General features: G+C 44.5%; 1 protein-coding gene across 1 annotated transcript in view; it reads left to right on the forward strand.

Moving 5' to 3' along the window:
* The window catches only part of MMAB (metabolism of cobalamin associated B), a 198,485-nt gene that overhangs the window by 143,842 nt on the left and 33,336 nt on the right, over positions 1 to 21,307 (forward strand). Inside the window, exons 5-7 of the mRNA XM_069619415.1 lie at positions 6,114 to 6,186; positions 15,180 to 15,277; positions 16,619 to 16,683. Coding sequence (XP_069475516.1) covers positions 6,114 to 6,186; positions 15,180 to 15,277; positions 16,619 to 16,683 — 236 coding nt within the window. The remainder of the gene's footprint in view (positions 1 to 6,113; positions 6,187 to 15,179; positions 15,278 to 16,618; positions 16,684 to 21,307) is intronic.

Below are 21,307 nucleotides of genomic sequence, written 5' to 3' on the forward strand. Positions count from 1 at the left end.
GGGGAGGACTGGGCTTGATGTTTTTCCCCCTCTCCTCCTGTTTTGGCCATCTTGATTCGACAGACCTTTTCTTCGTGCTCTGTGTACACATCTTTATTGGAAATGATGGCAAGCACTAGGCAGTATGGGCTAGCCTTCCCTTTTGTTGTGTGGAAGGGTACCGGCCTGGCATAGTCTACACTTCGGGTTCGAGTCTCTGCGGTGCTGACTCGGCCCTTCATTCTTCCTAGACCAACGCATTGACACGATTTAGAGCTTGGGGCTCCCAGCTACTGGATACAGGGCTCAATCCACCTCTCAGCAATGTGGCGAGTTAGTGGTGTGTTTGGGTCTGTGCTAGCTATGGACGCAGACTCCTTGTCCTGTCTTCTTCCTCTGAACTGCACGAGGGAAGGTCAAAGGAGATGATTTTCTTTTCCCTTGCCCGGCATGGAGTTATAGAAAATGCATCATGGAAGTAATGGCCATTCAGAGGGTTCCCAGTGTCTCTTCTTTTAGGGCCTAGGTCCTCCGGTGCCGACGTGTTGCTTTCACGCCTCCTCTCAGACTTGTGGGAAGTGATATGGCACATGGTGGCACATGTTTGTGCTTAGAGGGGTTCTCAGAGCCCCTGGTGTCGGTGGAGGGGGATGTCACTTCAGTGGGTTTTTCCAGTGTAGGAATACCCCAGGTGGGGGGTTGCCTTTCATGTCTGCTATCCGGGATGGATTGCTTTGCCCCGCTTTGTGACAGTACTCTGCCCTTTTGACGCCAGCCTGGTGGCTCCTCTGTCGGCTGGGGGGGGGGCATGGTCTGCTGGACTTCTGGGCTGTCCTGTATCTTCCTTTTGATAAGTGGGATCTTTTTGTGGGCTGACAAGCATGCTGTTATATTGTGGCACAGGCATGCTTCAACGTCCTGTGATTTTCCTCTGGTGCAAGTGCAGTAACTGGCGGTTTTCCCTAGCTCCTCGTCTCTATCTTCTTGGAGGTGTATGGGACCGGTGGGGTTCAGCTTCCTGGGTAATGGGCTCCTTCCGGAGGGGGGTATCAGTTGCAATTCCTGTCTCTTCCTGTCCAGGTTTGCATGGTTAGGGCCTTGGTACCCAGTTCACGGTCCAAGTAGTTGGCCATGGGATCAGTTCTCTCCGAACAATTGTTGTGGGTTACCGTCTTGCCCATTCCTCTCCCTGTTCAGGGTCAAGTTTTCTACTTGCGGGTGTTCCTGGTCCCTATGCCTTCTAGGATGTGTCAACTGCTTATGGGTCCTAAGACCCTGCACTGCTTGTCCGGACGTCTGGGGAGAGCGTACTCTGGATGTTGTGCAGGGGGGGGCGCTTGCTGGCTGGTTTGGGCTGGGTTCTCAGAAGGCAGTGTCTCGGCTCGCCTGTTGCTGAAGTTACGTGGCGTCTTGCGCGTTTTCCGGTTCCTTTAGCCCGTCTTCGGTTACGTCCCCTGGTGTCTTACAATCTCTTCCACTGGCTTCCGACGTCTCGGCTTTCGTAGTTGTGTTTTCAGTGCCCCCAGCGCTGCGAGTCTCTCTGCTGTGGTGGCGGGGGGTTTCAGGTCTACATGCTGAGGTGTGCATGGTCCATCCTCCTGTGGCCTCTCTTACTACCAACGCCAGCAGAAAGGGTCTACATTGGGGGTCCTCTCAGCTCAAGGGTTGTGAGATCTGGGGAGAGCCGGCGATCATCCAATTGGCAAGAGTTGTGCCATTGTCCAAGCTCTGGTGTACTACAAGGAGTTGCTGGACGGTCGGCAGTTTTGATCCGATCGGACAATACGACTGCCTTGGCATATGTCAACTGCAAAAGGGGTTCCGGCCGCTCCTTGAATGCTCTGGCAGCACTGATAAGCACCTGGGAGAAATCTCATCTGGTGTCTCTGGTGGCCTCACGTATCAGAAGGGTGGACAATGTTCAAGCGGATCTTCTCACACGCCGGTTTTCACTCCTCACCGGAACTGGTCCTGTTGGCCCAGGTCTTTGCGGTGACCTGTGTCAGATTAGGGTCCCCGGTTCTAGACATGTTTGCATCCCCGGCCTCAGCAGAAGTTCCCCTCTTCTGCTCTCGGTTTCAGGCCGGGGGGGTTGGAGGATGGACGCCCTCTCTGTACAGTGGCCTTGGGGTTTTCCTTTATGCCTTTCCGCCTATTCCCCTTTTGCCTCAGGTGGTTTGGCGCATCAGAGTGTCCAGGGTGACTGTGGTGTTGTTAGCTCAGTTCTGGTCCCGCCGGAATTGGCTCCCCTCTCTGTTGGAGCTTCGGTCCTAGGAACCTTGGCTGGTTCCGAGGTGGCCGTGTCCCCTTCAAGCGGATCTGCGGTTGGAATTCCACTGGATGCAATGGGCAGTGTGGCTATTGCTCGATCTAGGTTGATATCTCAGGGGTTCTCAGATCCTGTAGTTGAGTACTTAATGGATGCTCTTAGACCCTCCACTCTGAAGGTGTTCGACAGGCATTGGGGCCATTTCCGAGACTGGTATGGGCGGTCTAGGATCCCTCCCCTGCGTTTTGGCCTCTGCTATCCTTCGATTCCTCCAGAAGGGCTTTTGACTGGGGCCAGGCAGTTTTTTTTTCCCCGGCTTCACTCTCAGTGGGCCTCCATGAAATTGATTTTGGGGGCCTCTGATGGTCACTTGGATGGGGAGGTGTTGGTGGGGAAGTTGCTCCAGGGTTTTTCTTCTTCCCGTCCTTGTGCTGATAAAGGGATTCCCCCTTGGGATCTCCCTCTTGTATTACGGTTCCTTCAAGGGCTTCCTTTTGAGCCCTTTTCCGAGATTGATATCAAACATCTTACACTGAAATCTGCTTTTCTTATTGCCCTCGCTCATGCCTGTAGGCTTGGGGAGATTGGGGCTCTCTTATGTCACCCTCCTTTCCTGAGGGTGCTGCCAGACTCAGTGCTTCTGAGGTGTGGTCCGAAATTCCTCCCTTAAGTTGTATCTTGGTTTTTCACACCTCTCAGGATCTGGTTCTCCCTGACTTCTTTCATGATCCGAGAATGCATGAGGAGGTGGCTTGGCTTAACATTTCGATCAGGGGCGGTCCGCCAGGGGTTTGGCGGCTTCCTGGGCCGATGCAAGGAGGGTTTTCTCTGCAAGAGATTTGTATGGCTGCCGCCTTGGCTGGTCTAGTGATTTTCATCAACCGCTATGGGTTGAGTTTCTCCCACTTGGGGGTGTTGGTTCCTTCGTGGTTGGAGTTTTATCTGTGGGGATATGAATTAAGAGTTATTGTGGGTGTGTTTGCTGCACTGTCTTTAGCTCTGTGTCTCATTGGGACCTTTTCCCCGTTGCTGCTTTGGTATACCTCATGAAGTAAGTACTGGGAAGAGGAAGAGTGGACGTGGAGGTAATGCTCTGATTACTTACAGGTAATCTTTATTACTCCTAGTCCTACTCTTCCTCGTCACAGTACTGACGGCCCTCCTCACCCTCCCTGCGGGGAAGGTCCCATGCTCTGGCTTGGTAATATGAAACTGAGTGACGTGGATGTGGGGGAGGAGTTATAGGAATTTAAAGAAATAGAAGAAGGTCCTGTGTCGGAGGCAGGGGCCTCATGAAGTAAGTACTGTGACGAGGAAGAGTAGGACTAGGAGTAATGAAGATTACCTGTAAGTAATCAGAGCAATCCTTTGATGTCGTAAAGTTGGTGTAATTTCATGTTCATGAGTGAATGTATATAGAAATTCCAATTTTTACTAAAAAATTACTTCCCTTGAGTTTGTTCAGCAAAACCAACACCAGGACAAGGGCAATGCAATGCCTGTGCTCAAAATCCCAAAAATCATAGCCAGCCTTTTTTTCAGTCCACCCAGTGCAAACAACTGTTTTTGTCAGTATTCATTGTCTACAGGAACAGGCTCATGAAATATCACCCAGTTTGACACGTGTATTCAGATCTAGGGGGATTAGTTGCCAACCAAATTTGGTGCATTTATATGGGCAAGTCCAAATCTACAGACGAAAAAACGTTATTTCCATTTCCCTCTGGATCGTGTCCTATACCATGAACTATTGATATTTCTATCGCGCTCGTACACAAGTGTTTAATAACTAATAATAACTATGGAGTTATGACAGTGACTCTACAAAATCTTTAGCTCTGAACGTGAGCTGCACTGTATTTTGAGAGAAATGTAGGAAAAATGTTAAGCATTTTGTCTCTTCCAGTTGCCGAGTGCTGGGACACATTTTTATGTTCAGGCTTCTTTTACGTCGCTGCGTGAGTCGCCCAAACGTTCTGTTGCCTTCCATGCCTATTTACTTTCTTTTTGTGTCTAGAGGGAATTCTGCTACAACCCTTTATGCTGTTTTCAGTAGCCCCTATGGTTACCAGTGCAGGGGTGCTTTCTAAGCACCCCATTTTGGTCCTAGGGGTTTTGATCTCCCTGAACATTTGCTGAGCAGTACGCTGAGGCAATTGTACTTTTGTTTTGATTATGCCAGGTGTGTAGAGATGTTTACAGCACTAGTAACCCATTGCACCTATAATGGCAGCCATTGGGTTTTAAGTCCAGCTACTAGTAATTTTGTTTTGTAGCAATTCTTTCTCTGTCTGGACCACGAGGCACTGTCAAAATGGCTGGTTTGCTGACGTAGGCCCACTCTGAGCCCACAAAGGTACCCTCGGTTGAAACCAGTGCATACTGTTTTAAATCACCCAGACATCCCAAACTACATCCTTTGTGGCATATTTTCTTCAAAGCCCTACTTGTCAGCATCCAACTTTTGTATGTTGTCTAGAGTGTGATTGGTGGAATGGTTTAGGATAAACGCCGAGTGAGTGTATCAGTGGGAGACCCTCTGCATTCTTCAAATACATTCTTGTACTCGCCCTAATACTGCTGCTGAGATAGGCCTCTGCTGAGTGTCCTGGTGTGGCATTACTAGCTTTGCCCCTGGTCCTTTATCCTTGCATCACAGAAAGTTTCTCACCTGCAGTTGCTGTCCCTCTGGTAACTTCTGCCTAAAAACCCATTAAACAACACCCTAAGCCCCTCTAGATAACAACCAGAAACCTAAACAAGGTGAATCTAGAGGCATTAGATAACTGCCTCAAACACATTATGGAATCCACGAAGGACCAGGACCCACCTGATTTGTTAATTCACACCTACAATTCACAAATCAACGTTTTAGATAAGGTTGCACCATTTAAAACCAAAACGGTCAGAGATAACCTCTGTATGCATTCTTGGGTCAGCACAATGCTATCCCTGATCAAAGCAGGCAAGAGACGGCTTGAAAGGGCCTGGGAAAAAAAATCCCACCTGCGAAAATAAAGCAGCTTGGAAAAAGATTCAGCATGTCTATAAACTGGACATACCAGACATAGCTCCCTTTCCCCGTGCGCCCTTGGAGCCATGAAGCTTTCACAACAGAAAGCATAAGTGATTTTCTGTATAGTAAGTCACTGTAGTTAATGGCAGCATTGTCCGATTGTGGTTGCATGCTTTCCCCATGTTTTATTGGGGGAACTGGCGCCTATTTGGGTCCAGTACTGCAATTCTACTGCTTGTGGTTCTCTGGGCCTGTTTCCTAAATTATGTAACCCTTTTTCCTCCCTTCCAGGAAGCTTTTAGGTTTGTACTCCACTGATCGAGTAGCCATCTATATTGCGTTTCTGGAGTGAGGTGTAATCCATGTCGAACTCATTACTGTGTTTTTCTTAAGTACATTAGTTTTTGTAATAGTGGCTATGTACTCATTTAATAGTGTTTCTAACTTTGGTGATAAAACAAATGGTATATATTTTATACAGTATATTCCTGTTTTGTGCGTGTTATTGCTATTGCGTATGGGCATAACTGTACTTTGATACCAACTGAACCCCCTCCTGAGAATGAAGCTTTACTGCTTCGACACACACTACCAATTTAGAGGGTTTGGACTAGCATGATGGGCACCATTTTGACACCACTATGTTGGTCTTTTGAAACATCTCACCAGAGGGTTTTTAAACTTCTCCTTAACGCCCATCTGCAACGGGGTCTGTGGATTCAGATACCATTAAATTGCAGTTCTACCAATCACTCAAGTTTCGCATGTCCTGATAATTTCACGTTCTCAAAGTTATGCTATCTTCTATTGCCATTCCCTGACTCATTGTAATATTCCTCTTATTTCTAGGTCCAGTGCGTGTTGCAGGACATCGGCTCCAATATTGCAACTCCTTTATCCTCAGCAAGGGAGAGTCACTTAAGTAATGTCTTCAGTTCTTAAACTTCTTTCACAGTTGCTAATCTAAGTTCTGACTTATATTTCTTTGCACAGAATCCCTTTTGAATGAATGCTACGGAGCTCCATTTTACAGACTTCAGATGCTCTTTTTGACAGTATGCAGGCATGTGTAAAAGGCTCACTAATATAGTTATGTGAATGTCTAGCTCTTTGGAGTATGCCTGTCCAGGTTTAGACTCGATTAAAGCAAGTTACCGCCAGTCTCCTATAGGCAGCCTCCTTGTAATGATGAGTGTGTAAACACTCTTGCCTTGGTAAGGGACGTAGTATGAATGTACAGAAAGTTATTTTCAAGATCGGTAAGTCAGCAATGGCCTATTTGGCAGCGAGGAGCCAATAAAGGACTTGAGCCTGGGGGCAATGGGAATCTCAGTATCTCTGACAAGGAGGGCGGACGCATTCAATTCTGACAGTTCCATCCATCCAATCCTTCAAAAATAAAACCAAACGGTGGCTTCACGACCAGGATGCTCTGGCCACGTCACTGTAAAACTTGCAGCTGCTACCCGCCAACAGGCTACTCACTGTATATATACTGTATATGTAGGCCTCTAGGCCACTCCGTGTAATGTTCTTATCCTTGTTCTTATTCATGATGTAAATATGTATATATAATGTAACATGTACCTATCTTTGTAACACTTATCTGTAACTACCTTTCCAAACATGCACCCTGATGCCCCTGGGCAGGGTGCGCAATACAAATAAACAAAATACAAATACAAAAAGGTAAATATATTGAGTTTCGGTTCTGTGGGATGTTTTTACCCATGCATCCAAGCCCTACCATAAAACTGTGCAGTACTGGCATGGAAAACATCATGATGGCCAGAACTCCCCAGAGAGTGCACAGGGAAAACATGAAGAATAGGCTGCCACCCATTTTTGCCTATGTTGTGAGCACAGGAGGGCACTGCCTAAAACCACCATTGGGCTACACACATAGTAGCCTGAAACCATTGGGAATGGCAATGCTGATTGCCAAAAAGCAACCCAGAACTGTGGGGAATTCATTTTCTTAATCCCAAAAATGGTTGCAATACCGGTACTCACCACTATCAGAAAGCCGGCGTTTTAAAACCACCAGACTTTTGTGTAAAACTGAACAGAGGAACCAAAACCAGGCCAAGGAAAGACTTGCTAAGAGGTGGACACAATGTAAAACTATATTCTGAAATGACTTGAAGGAAGTAATTATTTAATGTATATGTAAAAATTGCAAGTTTGAGTGAAACTGGGAACAAAAAGTGACATTTAGCTGAAACCTGGCTTAATGAAACTGGATTCTGCCTGACAACTACCCCGACAGGAGAAACCTGCTCAGCCACTCTTCCCAGGCCTGGCTGCATCCTGCTGCCCCTGCCAAGAGGAGCTCACACCTCCCTGATTGAATTAAGGGAGGGGACCTGCAGACTGAGAGGTTGAACAAAGCCTTGTCCTGGACTCGGGCAAATGTTATATTGGGGGGGCCGTAAAGTGGCTTCCTCTTGGGAAAACTGGGAGGGGCAGTGCCTCTGCTAGCAGCTGAGCTTGGGGGAAGTGGATAAACCAGTTATTCCACCCTGTGATGTGGGAAGCCACACCCCTTTTTGACCAGGGCATAATTTTAAAAAGATAGATAACTCATAGTGCGGACTGGTCAAAATTATATAAATAATACCATTATTCTTGTGATTTTTCTGTGCACATTTTAAGAGGTGTTAGGACCCTGTGGTATGTTCCTGGGGATAGTAGCGGAAAAAAGGTTGTTACTCTAAATGTATGCATGTTAAAAATCTGACACTTTATCATCTGTAACCCAGATCCCTGGTGCACATTTGTGTAAAATCTGGAAAGGTTTAGAGGTCGTTATCTGGATGAAAAGGGGAGAATTCTGTCATCAGTGGACACAACATCGTACAAAGACAGGGATCGGATGGTTTGGTGCTACAGAAAATGTGTTAACTGGACCTATAATATTAGAAAAATGGTACATAGATAAATATGTATTTGGGTCAGAAATAGATTTGTGTGCAAATTGACCTGGGGAGGATCCTCTGACCCATAAACAGACCTCATCATGATGACAATCCATTTCCTTCCCCCAATCATGGGAGAGGGGAGAATTGGGCCAATGACAAGTAGAGAGGGGCAGGCTTAGCTAGGCCCAGGCACACACCCATTTTCAAAACACATAAAAAGAGACTGCTGGGACAGGTAGAGACATTCAATTCCATTTGCTGCGGAGCATGCTGACCGACGACTTCACATCCAGAGATCCAGACTTCAAATCCATCAATCTCCAGAACCTGTAGCAGAAATTAACTCCAGAATTCGTAGCAGAGAGGCCTGAATCCACCAGCTGAATCCTCTTCAGCAGGCCTCAAAACCAACCAAACTATTCAACAGCCGGGCGAGCTGTTTGAATTTTTGCCAAGAATTTTTGCAAGAACCTGTAGCAGTATCCAGAAAGCAGTGCTGTATCCGGAACCCGAGAGAACCACAAACCAGACCGTTGTGAGCAGATCCGGTGCTTGACGGACCCAGAGAGCAGAGCTGACCCAGATAGCCGGGGCTTCAGAACCACCCACCGGAAGTCCCGTCCAACCTGACCAGACCGTGATGAGGCCTATTTCAAATTGATATTGTGAGTACCTAGCAGAACTGTGCAGAACCAATCTCTTAGTTAAAATAATCTAATCCAAACTATTTTAACCTAAGTAGAACAGCCTCCTAGAAATCGTGTCATCTGTCATTTCTAAAGCTGCACAACTGTCACCTGTCAATTCTGCAGCTGCAAGCTGTCACCTGTCATTTTGAGTTTTACTTTAAATCTGAAAATCTACCTTTATTAAATCGTCCGTATCTCTGGAACCGTTTGGGCTAGGAACGAAATTTTCATTTTAAAGCTGTGATTCTAGGCTTTCCAGCGAACCTAGAACCGACTTCCTACTCCTTATACTTTTACCGCAATCACGATTTACCGCGATTTGCGATTTTGACTCAATTTCTCCACTTGTCAAAATAGCAGCTCCATTCTTTCTTTTGTTAAAATCCGTTTGCAACTTGGTAATAACTCGTAGAGCATTGCTAAAGTGAGCCTGAACTAATACCAACACGCATCTCCCACTCACTCTGAATCTCTAGAGGGAATTAAAATCAGTTGGCACATTTTCCCATCCATTGCCATCACATTTAAAAAGCATTTTGGGCCCGTGTTTCAAACTCCTACCTGTTTGCTCTAAGCTTGCTGGGGGGGAACTGAATTTCGTATTGTATTTGATTGCATTCCTGAGAACTGTGTGCTCCTCTTTCCATCTCCTTCCATTTCTTACATTGCATAGGGGAGGGGGGGGGTGAATTGCCAGAGAAAACGTGATTATCTTATCTTTTGGCAAAATCATATCAAGTATTTCTGTACTGCATTTTATTCCACCTTGCGTTTCCTTGAACCATATAAAGCATTCTTTCCCACCTTATTCTTCTGTTACTATTTATAAGTTACCTCTTGCTGACTACTGCTCATATTCACAAGTGTAATACCCATTATCAATTTATAGAAGTGTGATATATATATATATTGTTTAAATTTTCAAATAAACCTTTTAATTTGCAAAACAAACCTACTTCTTGGCTCAGTGGGGTCAGGGGGATTTTAAGAGCGGGGTGTTATACAAGGGTTGTCATCCAGAGTACTGAACTGGACATAAAAATACATGAATAAGGGTTTTCCTCAACATCCCAGACGAGGCATTGACTTGGCTGTAGTGTTGATTGAATATCGCTTACAGTTCAAAACGATGTAAACATTCACACTTAAGCTTCCCACAAAGTAATCCTTGTGACCATGGTTTGTCTCCCTTCCCCTGATCCAGGAAGACTTTGGTAAAAGTTCTGTATGAACAATGTTCTATTCAGCTCCAGGAAAAAGGCGTCTTGCATTTACCCTTCTTCCAAATGGGTAAAGAAAAAAATAAATGTCTCTTCCATAAAACACTTGTTTAGAAACCAAAACACATTTCTTCCAGCAAATGTTATTTTACTGCTGCAAAATTATCACATAGAAAAATGTCACCACTTTTCCTTTTCATAAGATGTTTTTGTCAGGATAGCATACCAAAGGTCTCTTGTTACATAATTTGTCAAAAGCATAAAGCAATTATAAAGTAAGTATCTGCTTCCTTCAGTAGTCCTTATGAAAACCAAGTTTTCTACTTGAAGACTAATGTTCCCTTCCCAGTTCACTCGCCTGCCAGGAATGGAATCAACTTCATTTACGCTCTTCTTTATAACCACAGTGTTTCTGTTTGGAAGTAACTGTAACTGTTCCTTTCCTGGTTTACTCCCCTGCCAGGAATGGGTTTTAATTTCACACAACTCTCAAAGGGTTTCTCTCTGTTTGTGGTATTGGCATTGTGGGTTCCAGGTTTCCCTAAGCTGATATCCCAGGTGAGGAGATTTGCACCCTTCTTTCTCTGCTTTATATTTTCTTGGCTGTTGGCAATGCAGGTTCCATGTTTCCCCAAACTGATGTCCCAGATTAGGGGCATTGTACCCCATTCTCCCTTCTCCCTCTGCTTTATATGTTGTTGGCTGTTTGCAATGCAGGTTCCAAGTTTCCCCAAACTGATGTCCCAAGTAGGAGCAATTGTACCCTGTTCGCCTTACTCTCGTGTGATCCTTATGGAGAGGCCCTGGGTTAACTCTCGCTTCAGGTAAACTCACCGGCTTCTTTAGGTGCCTCTGGGTGATCTCATGGGTCTGCAGTGCTTTTCATCTGCAGTTGGGGCCTTAGGGTCATGGTCACACCCTCTCCGGTCAGCCAGTGCTGCTGACAGCTTTTCCGTGGTTGCTGCTGCTCATGCAGCGGTTCCTGGGAACTCGCCAGACTTCACCGGGATGTCAGGTAAGCCGCTCTGCTGAAGCGGTCCTTTGCCTCTCGGTAACGCTTCACTTTCTCTGCTGGGCTTCCCGCTGCGCACACTTTGCAGTTTCCTGTTACTACTTCATCAACTACGACTTCGGATGGAGCCTTCACTTCAGCTTCTGCTGCGCACACTCTGCAGTTTCCCATAACCTCTCCTTATGTTGCAACTCTGCCACTCGGGCTGCTTCCCTTGTCCTTGGCTCCTTCACTCCTGCTCTCGTTGTCAGCTGCGGCTGGGCTTCCCATTTAACTGTCTCGCTCAGGTGTTCAGAACTAAAACAACCAGACCGTGCATTCTGTTTAGCCTCATCAGTGATCCTCCTCAACTCTTGTCTCTTCTTCCTCATCTCAGTACTAAAGGCATTCTGGTATTAGGTCCACAATGTTTTTATGTTTCTCAAAGTAATGGTTAGAGGAGAAGTCGGATGTCATATCAACATTATGTTTGATAACATTTCTTGGATTAGGATATTTACTCAAGACAGGACTCTTGCAGTTAGGGGTCATCACATGTGATTCATATATTCCAGAAGAGGAAAACGTATTCTGTTTTGGTAGTCTCTCCCATTTTACCTTTGGGTTTTATACATTGGTGGGGTTTGTGTAGTGCAACAATGTATCAAGAATTTGGGGATTATAGGATTTTCATCCTCACAAAAGAATGAATACTGTGTCTCTACAAGGGAGTCACCACTCTCTTCCGATGTGATCCTCCCACATAATATCAGCCCCAAGGTCGGGATCAGGTTGCGGCCGCCTTCCCCTGGCCACATGGGAGGAGACCTTAAGCTGGGGATTAGTGATGCCTCTGCAGGATTCATCACAATGTCCAGATGTTTCCCTGGGAACCAACTGTATACCATTTGCTTTCTCATTGGTGCATTGGTCCATGAAAGGAAAGTGGTGACATTTGGAGTTGACAATACAACATGTGCAATTGCACTAATCTAGCCGATCTGAATGTTTTATTGCCAGTCACAAGGCTTATTGTAGTGATCAGAATTGCTGGGAGTCATTTTAGCTTGTGGATAGGGCCTAGAAGAGCCTGGTTAACTTGACACCAAACGCTACCAGGAGCTACTTTTGGCTGGTACCATACAAATGTTCCTATCTGACAATAACGGTGTGTCCAGGAATTTGCATATCAGGTGTAATAGTAAAATCATAGGGCCTCATTACAGCAAATGGAAATACCCGGCACAACTCATAAAGGATGCCACTAGAGACTTGGCACCGTTCATCACTAAACTGATCAACGCTTCTTTCTCATCTGGCAAAATCCCAGCTAACCTAAAGGAATCGTTCCATGACCACTGTGCCATTCCTGCTGAAAATACTAGATAAAATGACTTACTCACAAATTCAAACATACCTGGAATCTAACTCCCTATTGGGCTCACGTCATTCTGGCTTCCGGCTACAGCATGGAACCAAAGCAGCCTTATAAGACTTAAAGGCACAGATTGACGAACTCCGAGACAAGGGGACTCCCGTCCTCCTTCTCTTATTGGATCTTTCCGCGGCATTTGACTTAGTTGACCTTGGAGTCCTATGTACTCACCTTGACACAGCTGCCCACTTCTCAGCGGAAGCTATAGTCTGGATACAATCCTTTCTTAGCAACCAGACTGAGAGTTTTCCCCCCGACTGCAGCTGCTGACCCCATCCCTATCACTTGTGGAGTGCCTCAGAGGTCTTGTGTCTCACCTACCCTCTATAATATCTTCACTAAGCCCCTTTTCGATGATCTGGGTCATCTGGGTGTCACCTACACTAACTATGCAGATGACGCCCAGATCCTCCAACCTCTTTCTGGTGATTACGACAAGGATTTGGCCTTGGTGAACAGGATTTACGTAGTCATCCAGGCATGGATGGCTACCCACGGTCTATGCCTGAGATCATCATCCTAGGCACCACTGCCTCCCTTAATGAATTTAATTCTAATTACTCCACATTAAATATTGATAATAACATTATCCCTGTGGCCAAAGAGGTGAAGACTTTGGATTTTACCTAGACTCGACCTTCTCTCTCAACAAGCAAGCTAATGCGGTGGCCTCCTCCACAGCCTATATGTGCAAATTGATTAGGGCTAGCAAACCTTTTCTATCAAAAAGCAGTTGCATCACCCTTGCCCGAGCTCTTATTTTATCAAAATTGTACTATTGCAATGCTCTATTGATGGGTGCTAATAAACTAATTATCAAAAAGATCCAGACTTTGCAAAATAATGCCGCATTAGGAATTGCTAAACGAGAACACATCTCCGTGACACGAAGAGCCAACAACTGGCTCTCTACACTCGACAAAATTAAGTTGAAAGTTGCGACCTTGACGTATAAATGTTTGAACAATGCTGCACCCTGCTACCTGTCAGAAAGATTCAACAAGATGTCTTCAACTAGGATCACTAGATTATCTTACACCAATCACCTTGCAGTTCCCAGATTTAAGCTATCAAGAATTGGGGGCTGTAGCTTCCCAGTCAAGGCAGCTAAACTATGGAACTCACTACCACCTTCACTAAGAGTTGATCAGTCCCTCCACAACTTCCGTAAGAGTACCATCAAATGGCTCAAAGAATCAGATCTATAGCTTGTACTATACATTGGACTGTAACATGACTGTAAACACTGTAAATACTTGCCTTCAAACTGTTCAGTCTTTTTCCGCATGTTACTTATGCTACTCGTGCTACCATGTTTTACTCTCCCGCTTCTGTATATTGTACCTCCCTTTGTTATTCACACTTTTTTACCTTATGCCTTTGTGTGTTTAACTGATTATTCCTTGTAATTTTCCTGTGTAACTACGCTTTGAATTATCATATGCTCTGCGCCCTGATGCCCTAGGGTCTGGTGCTCAATACAAATAATAAACAAAAATAAAAAAAATACCGTTACCAGCACTTGTCTGATGGTATTACCAGCAGATTACAAGTGCCAGTATTCATGTTAAGTCCCCATTTCTATGGAGTCCCATAGGCCTCCATGGGGGTTTTTGCAGCAATTACCAGCAACTGTATTATTGTGCCGTTAAACAGGCATTTATTTGCTGGTAGGAGTCAGATTTACCTCCAGCTCCTAGATGGAGGTAAATCCGTCACCCCTACCAGCAAAGTTGTAGTTGTCCAGTACAAGTGCTGTTAAACGTTATTACCGGCCCTTTTAACGGAAACGTTATTACCGGCCCTTTTAACGTGTACCAGCCAACTCTTAATGAAGGCCATAGAAAACATGTAAACCATGAAGGGTCATAAGTACTGGACTCAGTTCTGGTTGAGTCTTATTTGGAAGGTTTATGTATTGCTTACTACGTATTAGTACCTCATTCTGCAGGAGAAGTAGAGAAAATGACTGAGCAGTGGCGTATCACAGAAATAGCAGAGATAAAAACGTTGTCGCAGGAACAGATGTATCCAGTAACAGATGTAGTGGAATAGTTCTGAAGTAGCAGCAATGACATAGGTAATGACTACATGCGAGTAAGCATCAAGAAGGAAGAAAGGAAGGAAGAGAAAAGTAAAAAAACAAAAAGCTATTTAAAGAGAATGTAAAAAGTGAAGACATGTAAAGCAACATGGTAAGAGACTGAGGATTCAACAGACCGCAATAGAGTGCAAGACATAGCAACATGGCACTAGAAAGAGGAGTTCAAGAAAAGTGCATTTTTAGTTGCATGCCATGGTTTGGCATACATCTTTCAGGCACTCAACTCAGGAGGATGGACTTTTAATAGCGTCATGATGGGGTAACTCCTGGTCAGATGCAAAGCCTGCCACCAGAGGCTCCTTACAGCTCCTACTTTTATAACATCCAGTTTCGACCCCTGTAATATTGGATAACATACCTGTGGCAGAAATGTGTTTTTAATTTCATCAGTTTCAATCCTGTCGGGGATGAATCGGACTTTCATCCCCCAAATATCAGTTAAGCTGTTACCATTGAGTTGAGTCATGTATTTGCCTCTTGAGTCTATTGAAGACGATTCCGTTCGTGAGGGGTACAATAGTGATAGAATTTTCTTTTCCTTTCCACTCTTTCTAGAAAGGACAACGTTTAGTGAAAAACCGGTTGTGGAACTAGAGCATTTGATTGATAAATACACGGATCAACTTCCACCTCTTACATCCTTCATTTTACCGGTAAGTCTTGCTTTGCCTTTATTTGTACAATAAATGTCTACAGAAAAGGGTCCTTGTTAACAGGTATTTTTGTTCACTTCTAAAGTCCTCTTAGCCTGATCACCCTGTTGCAGTATATGAACATCTAACAACAAGAGAATGTGGGGGAAATGAGCACAGCCTCCGTGCCAGTGCTCCCAATTATCCTTCATTCATGTGCACTTCAAATATGTTCACATTTCCGCTTCCGTTCATTGTATTTCCTTTTGTTTTCCGCCCCCTGTAAAGGCTCGGATAATGATATTTTTGCTTACTTGCATGTGTGAAGTATTCCCATAAGTAGAGAAACATACATTTTGTGTTGGGGTCAAATCACGAAGGGAATGTGCATCTAGATTAGCCGTAGTGCTGCATTTGTTTTAGTTGGAGGCATACATAGTACACCACTTATTTAAAATACACTTTCACCCACCCCATGCCTGCCTTTTCCAAAATGGAAACCCTAATGCAGTACATAAGCAATTTCACATGCCCACGACTGGAACAGAGTAGAAATATAAAAAAGGCATTTCAGGTGATGGGCCCTTTAATTCCTGATTCCCAAAGAGCGCAAACTGCACCCACAAGACTACCGAGGGTCAGCGCCTAGCTGGATGTTAAGCATGTGCCCAATACTCCCGTATGCAAGGAGGGCCAAGCTGCTAAGCACTTACCTTCTAGCCCTGTTTCAACCCTCTCATCCCCTTACTGTGTAAGATTGTCACGTTCAGAAAAGCTCTAAAAACCCTGTTGTTCGTGTAAGACGCTCGCTCGCTCGCTCGTCATGCCTACCTGTAAGGCATTACACCACTGGAACACTGTAAAAATGTATAACCTATGTTCATTGTAACACTGCCTGTTAACAATGTATAATTTATGCCACCCCAATCCCTGTACCTAAGTCACATTCTTGAAAAAGCACCACAATGCCTCCGGGCTGCCAGGCGCTTTACAAATCTAAAATAAATAAAATGCTGGTCACAGAATGCAGTGATCAGTATATTTTGTGGTCCACCGTCTGACTGTCCATTTTAAAAGACCATTACATGGTTGCTTTGGATATGCTTCAGGTGTACGTTTTCAGGAGTAATTTTGAGTGCTGGTCCTGAGATTGATATTTTGTCGTTTCGTTCACTCTTCTAAATGTTCACGCATGCGAGTTCTCGGAACTCACTTTTTCTGTAGATCTCGAATGGCTTTAATGGTGGGATGATTTTTGTGTGCATGAAACTACCAAATTGTTATTCAGTGTTATTGTGTTTTTTTTGTATGTTGGATTATTGGAGAATTTATCAGCTGATGGTTGTACTTATATTTTTTTAGTCTGGTGGTAAAAGCAGTGCAGCACTCCATATGGCAAGAGCTGTGTGCCGCAGGGCAGAACGATGGTAAGTCAATAATGCAAAGTCTGCTTGAATCAACTTGAAATGGCCCTGCGCTTAATCAGGATAGGATAGCACATAAATAGGTGTTAGAAGGCCTCCTTCTGCCTTTCCAGAACAATGTTGTGTTTTTTACGCCCTCCAACTTTTTTCCTTTTATTGTCGATCATTAGGCCCCAGGAAGTGGATTGGGCATATTAGTGGGCTGCTGAGAAACCCATCATTGTTGGTTTTCTCAGACAGGTTCTTACTTTGTGTGGCAGCCTGCCTATCTAGTGCACGGTCTGCCTGAGGCCTTGCCCTGTACATTGCAGAGTATAGGTAATGGCAGGATACTGGCTTCTGGCTTTAAAGCAGGTCACGGGCATTACGTTATGGTGGAGCCAGCGGCAAAGTGTGACGGAGGACTAGCTGGAACCGAGCTTTCTTTTTTCCAGGGGTTCTTCAATAAGATGCCCTAGGAAACTGTGCCTCACCTCTCCAGAGGTTATTGCTGTCCTGGTAAGCGCAGTGCCATTTCTTTTATTGCCCTTTACTAGGTAGGCTTCTCGTTGAAAGAGAAGGATGTTGGGTCAGGAGGCCTAAGGTTCCCCCACAACCCTGGTAGCTGCACAATTCCAGAAGGCTAGGCTAGGAGTACCCCAAGTCCAGATACATTCTTTGGGGAGTAAATGGCAACAGTGGTGTTATGTATAGTCCACGCTTTATTTTTCGGTTGGGTGATATTGTATGTAAGTATGTGCTCTGTAAAGTGCTTGGATTAAGGCGCTATATAAATAACACATAATTATCATTTACCTGAATACACTATACACCACTGCATCTGTATGCATTAGCCATTTGGATGCCTTAGAATTAGTCTGTCAAAGGCTTTGAGTTTTCAATGGCACTACGCCAACTGCTTGATAGGGAGCAACAAATTGATAGCATTGCACACAAAATATGTATCATGACTGAGAACTGCATGGGGGCAAGAGGCAGCCCACTTCATTTGGAAAATGATGCTTTGACAAAAATAATTGAAATATACAAGTACATTGAACAAATGAGATGTGCAGTTTACATGTGGATTTTGTGCCTACGATATTGGTTTAACACAAAGGGTCTCTGCAGGAGGCTTGATGAGCAGGACAATTAAGGATGGGCAGAATGGGCCAATCAGGATAATGGTAAATACTAAAAAACAGATAGAAAATATAATTTCTACTACAATAGTATCAAAACAAACTCTCACATAATACGTTTACAAAATTCAAACTGAGCATATTTAAAAAAAAACAAAAAACTTTTCGAATTGAAGCTTTCCCTTATTAATCCTCACACTTAATACATTCTTCAGAATTAATGGCTCTTATTTTATTAAGAGTATAAAAATATAACATTGATTCGCTTATTTACATTAATAAATTGATCCGCTGTAAGAATCGCCAAAGTGCATAGGTTGATGCTAAGGAAATTCTGTGTACAACCTGTGTCCAAAAGGACACTTTTAAAACACTTGAAGGATTGTGCTCAAAGCGGCTAAAGCAGAAACTCAGAAAATTGACTAGAACGCCACACCCACAATAACTAGATGCTTAACGTTTTTGGTTTCGAGGCCATAGAACCTGCACAACGCCGCCAAGGCTTTTGTGTTGAGCAAGTTGGAACGAAATCTCATCACCCTTTTTCTAAAATTAGGCGAAGGAGACTGACAAGATAGGTGCATATATCTCCCAATCTCTTATGTTCGCTCTGCAGATTGACATAAAGTGTGTATCTTTTCAGTGAATTGCATGTTTCCCACCAATCGTTCTGCACATTTTTTGGTTCGATCCAAATTTTCAATCCGTTTACTAAATGTCATACCTTTATCAGCAATAATTTTTTCGCCATTTTCTACGTAACGGTGTGAGACTAGGCAAGGTTCATAAATAGTTCAATTGAGGCAAAATAAGATTTTTTACAAAGAATCAATCTTCTCTGGAGAATATGGGACTTTAGGGACCACAGCCCCAACTCAAAACGAATGACAGCAACTGGAACTGCTGTGGGTAGGCACGACAGAATTCTTCAGATAAGGTCTTCATTTTTGAAAAATCATAGACAAGATGGCAGGTTTCCAGGCCATAAATCAGCACTGGGATGACTTTTCCTTTTATACAATTTAATTAATGGGTTTAGCGAGAATTTCCCAAACTTATTGTTGAAATATTTCATTTGGGCTCTCAACTCAGCCCTGTATCACTTTCTTTTGCATATTATTCATTATACATTTACGATTGGGTTAGCTGTAACAGTAAATCCCAAATATTTTAGCTCATTAATGATTTCTAAGAGAAAGGGCGCAGGAGTTTGCCTGCGCGTGGACTGAGCCTGGAGGCTCTCTATACTGCTAATGCTGGAGTTGACCACGCCCCCCCACTTCAAAATCTCCAGGGGAGGCCTGCATGGTGAAGCCTGTGGGAAAGGGTGCCAGAGTTTTCCTGCGCGGGTGTTTGCAAACCGAAGGGTGTTTGCTGCACGAAGGGCCCTAGTCCTGCATGGGCTTTTTCTGCAAAGTCTAGTCAGAGGCTTCAGATGTGTGGACAGGAAGAACGGTTGAGCAGGTGAGGAGTTGGGAGGGGTCCCACCGCATCTTTGCCCTTGTCTTGTCAGTGAAGACGTAGCCACTTTAACAATGGACACCAGCGACCAGTGCCCATTGGCCACTTAGGATATCTTTGATACCGCATTAGTAGTTATAAGTCCAGCCAAAGCTCAGCTCACAAAGGATTGCTTGGGTGGGACCTCCTCAGTTAGCTTTGAAGTATTCAAATCACAGGATGGGGCAATGGCGGGAAGAATAAGTTGCAAAGGAGACACCATGTGTGATGAGGCACCACTCAGGACATTTGTTTGGGGACCTTCGGTGTTAAGAGCAATAACCAGCTTTGCACTAGTCCCTCCCACCAACATTTCCCCTCTTGGCTAATTGCAACACACATCGCCGATTCTGCAGGCGAGGGGACATCGGTAGGGGACGGGTACAAGTGTAGCATCATCCTGTCAGAGTTGGCGTTAATAAAGAATGTGTTGTTAACCCTCCTTGAAGTATATGGAAGGGGAGGTGTTATGGTGGAAAAATTAAATGGTGAGGAGGGTCATAAAGAGGGCCCAATACTACCAGAGGTAGCAGTACCTACTAACCACGCTGCCTGTTTGAACAAAATTGACACTAACCTGGCCAGGTTGGGGCACATTAGTAATAACAGAGAGACAACTGGGCCCAAAAGAGACCCGCTCGCAAATGGGCTGCTGGATCTAAGGCACAAGGGTCTGGTACATCTACTCCATTGTAGCAGAATCCCATCCCACCGATTCCCATCGGATGGGTAGATGGAGCACTTGGGACAAGAGCAATGGCCGAGGAGATGCCCAGTAGGGTTGGTTGTGTAGTACCCAAGCCCATTATCCAAATTAATGACAGCGAGCCCTGCGGGAGTGGTTCTATTCTTGCATAAGGCTCCTAAATTGCCTTTGTACGAATTTGAAACCAGGGAAGCCCTTGTGAACAAATACATCCATTGGTTCCGGGCTATAAGGGGCTGTTTATCAGTAATTATGGAGGACGTCCTAAGTTAGACTAGGTTGGGGAGCCCAGCGGAGACTGCCTTCGATTCTATACGGATTGAATATAGGGAGTGGAGGGTGGCCAATGGTTTACTGAGTATCGAAATGAGATGCGATTCCGCGCATAAAAGCAGAATAGAAATTAGTGCTTAGCCTCCACATATTATTGCCACCTATCCCAAAACCGTTTTACTAGGTCATGTGATGCGTGGCACAGACACAGCCCTCCCTGGATCTATTCCTCAATGCCCTGTGCTATCTGGAGAAAATGCATTGGGGAAAAGGCTAAAGAACATGCCAGCCTGGGCCCGTTACCCTTATATAGGCACAAATAATGAGAACTGTTTTTGAAAAATATCCATCTGAAGAGACCCCAACTGGAACCAGAGATTGGGACTGTAATCGGGCCCTAAGGTCATCGTAACTAGTTTAAATGCAACATGGATAAAAATGCATAGTTTGATTTAATTTATTATTGTATTTTTTCTTCTTTGTTTTACTGATGTTTATATGTGTTCTATTGTTCTTTAATGGCCTCATGACTAAAAAAAAGTTGCTGACTGATTTCGAATTTTTGGTTATTCAACCGCCAATTAAAGCTTACCCTCATCCATTTTGATAGGCCACCTCCACAACATGGGGGAGGGGTTGCTGTCATTTTAAAGTCTGACCTTCTATGCTCTCAGCTTCCCTGTTCGCATACTGTAAATATGGAGTCCCTGCTGTTTAGATGTGCTTTATCCCCTACCTTTATGTGGCATTTTCTGATCATATATTGTCCCCCTGGTCTGTCTGTAGACCTACTAGATCCGTTCGTTGACCTTATTGCCGAATTACAAGCCATGCATTCCAACCTTATAGTACTTGGTGATCTTAACTTAAAATTTAACGCTCCTAGGACATCTGCTCTTGATCTGTTTTATGATAGTTTGAGTGATTTAAATCTACCTCAGCAAGTAGCTGGACCCACTCATAAGCATGGCAACACTCTTGGTGTTGTCTTTGCCAACACTACATCCTTTTCTGTACAATCGTTTGA

This window comes from Ambystoma mexicanum, chromosome 10 (genome assembly GCF_040938575.1).
Source record: "Ambystoma mexicanum isolate Mex_15411 chromosome 10, UKY_AmexF1_1, whole genome shotgun sequence".
Classification (NCBI taxonomy): domain Eukaryota; kingdom Metazoa; phylum Chordata; class Amphibia; order Caudata; family Ambystomatidae; genus Ambystoma; species Ambystoma mexicanum.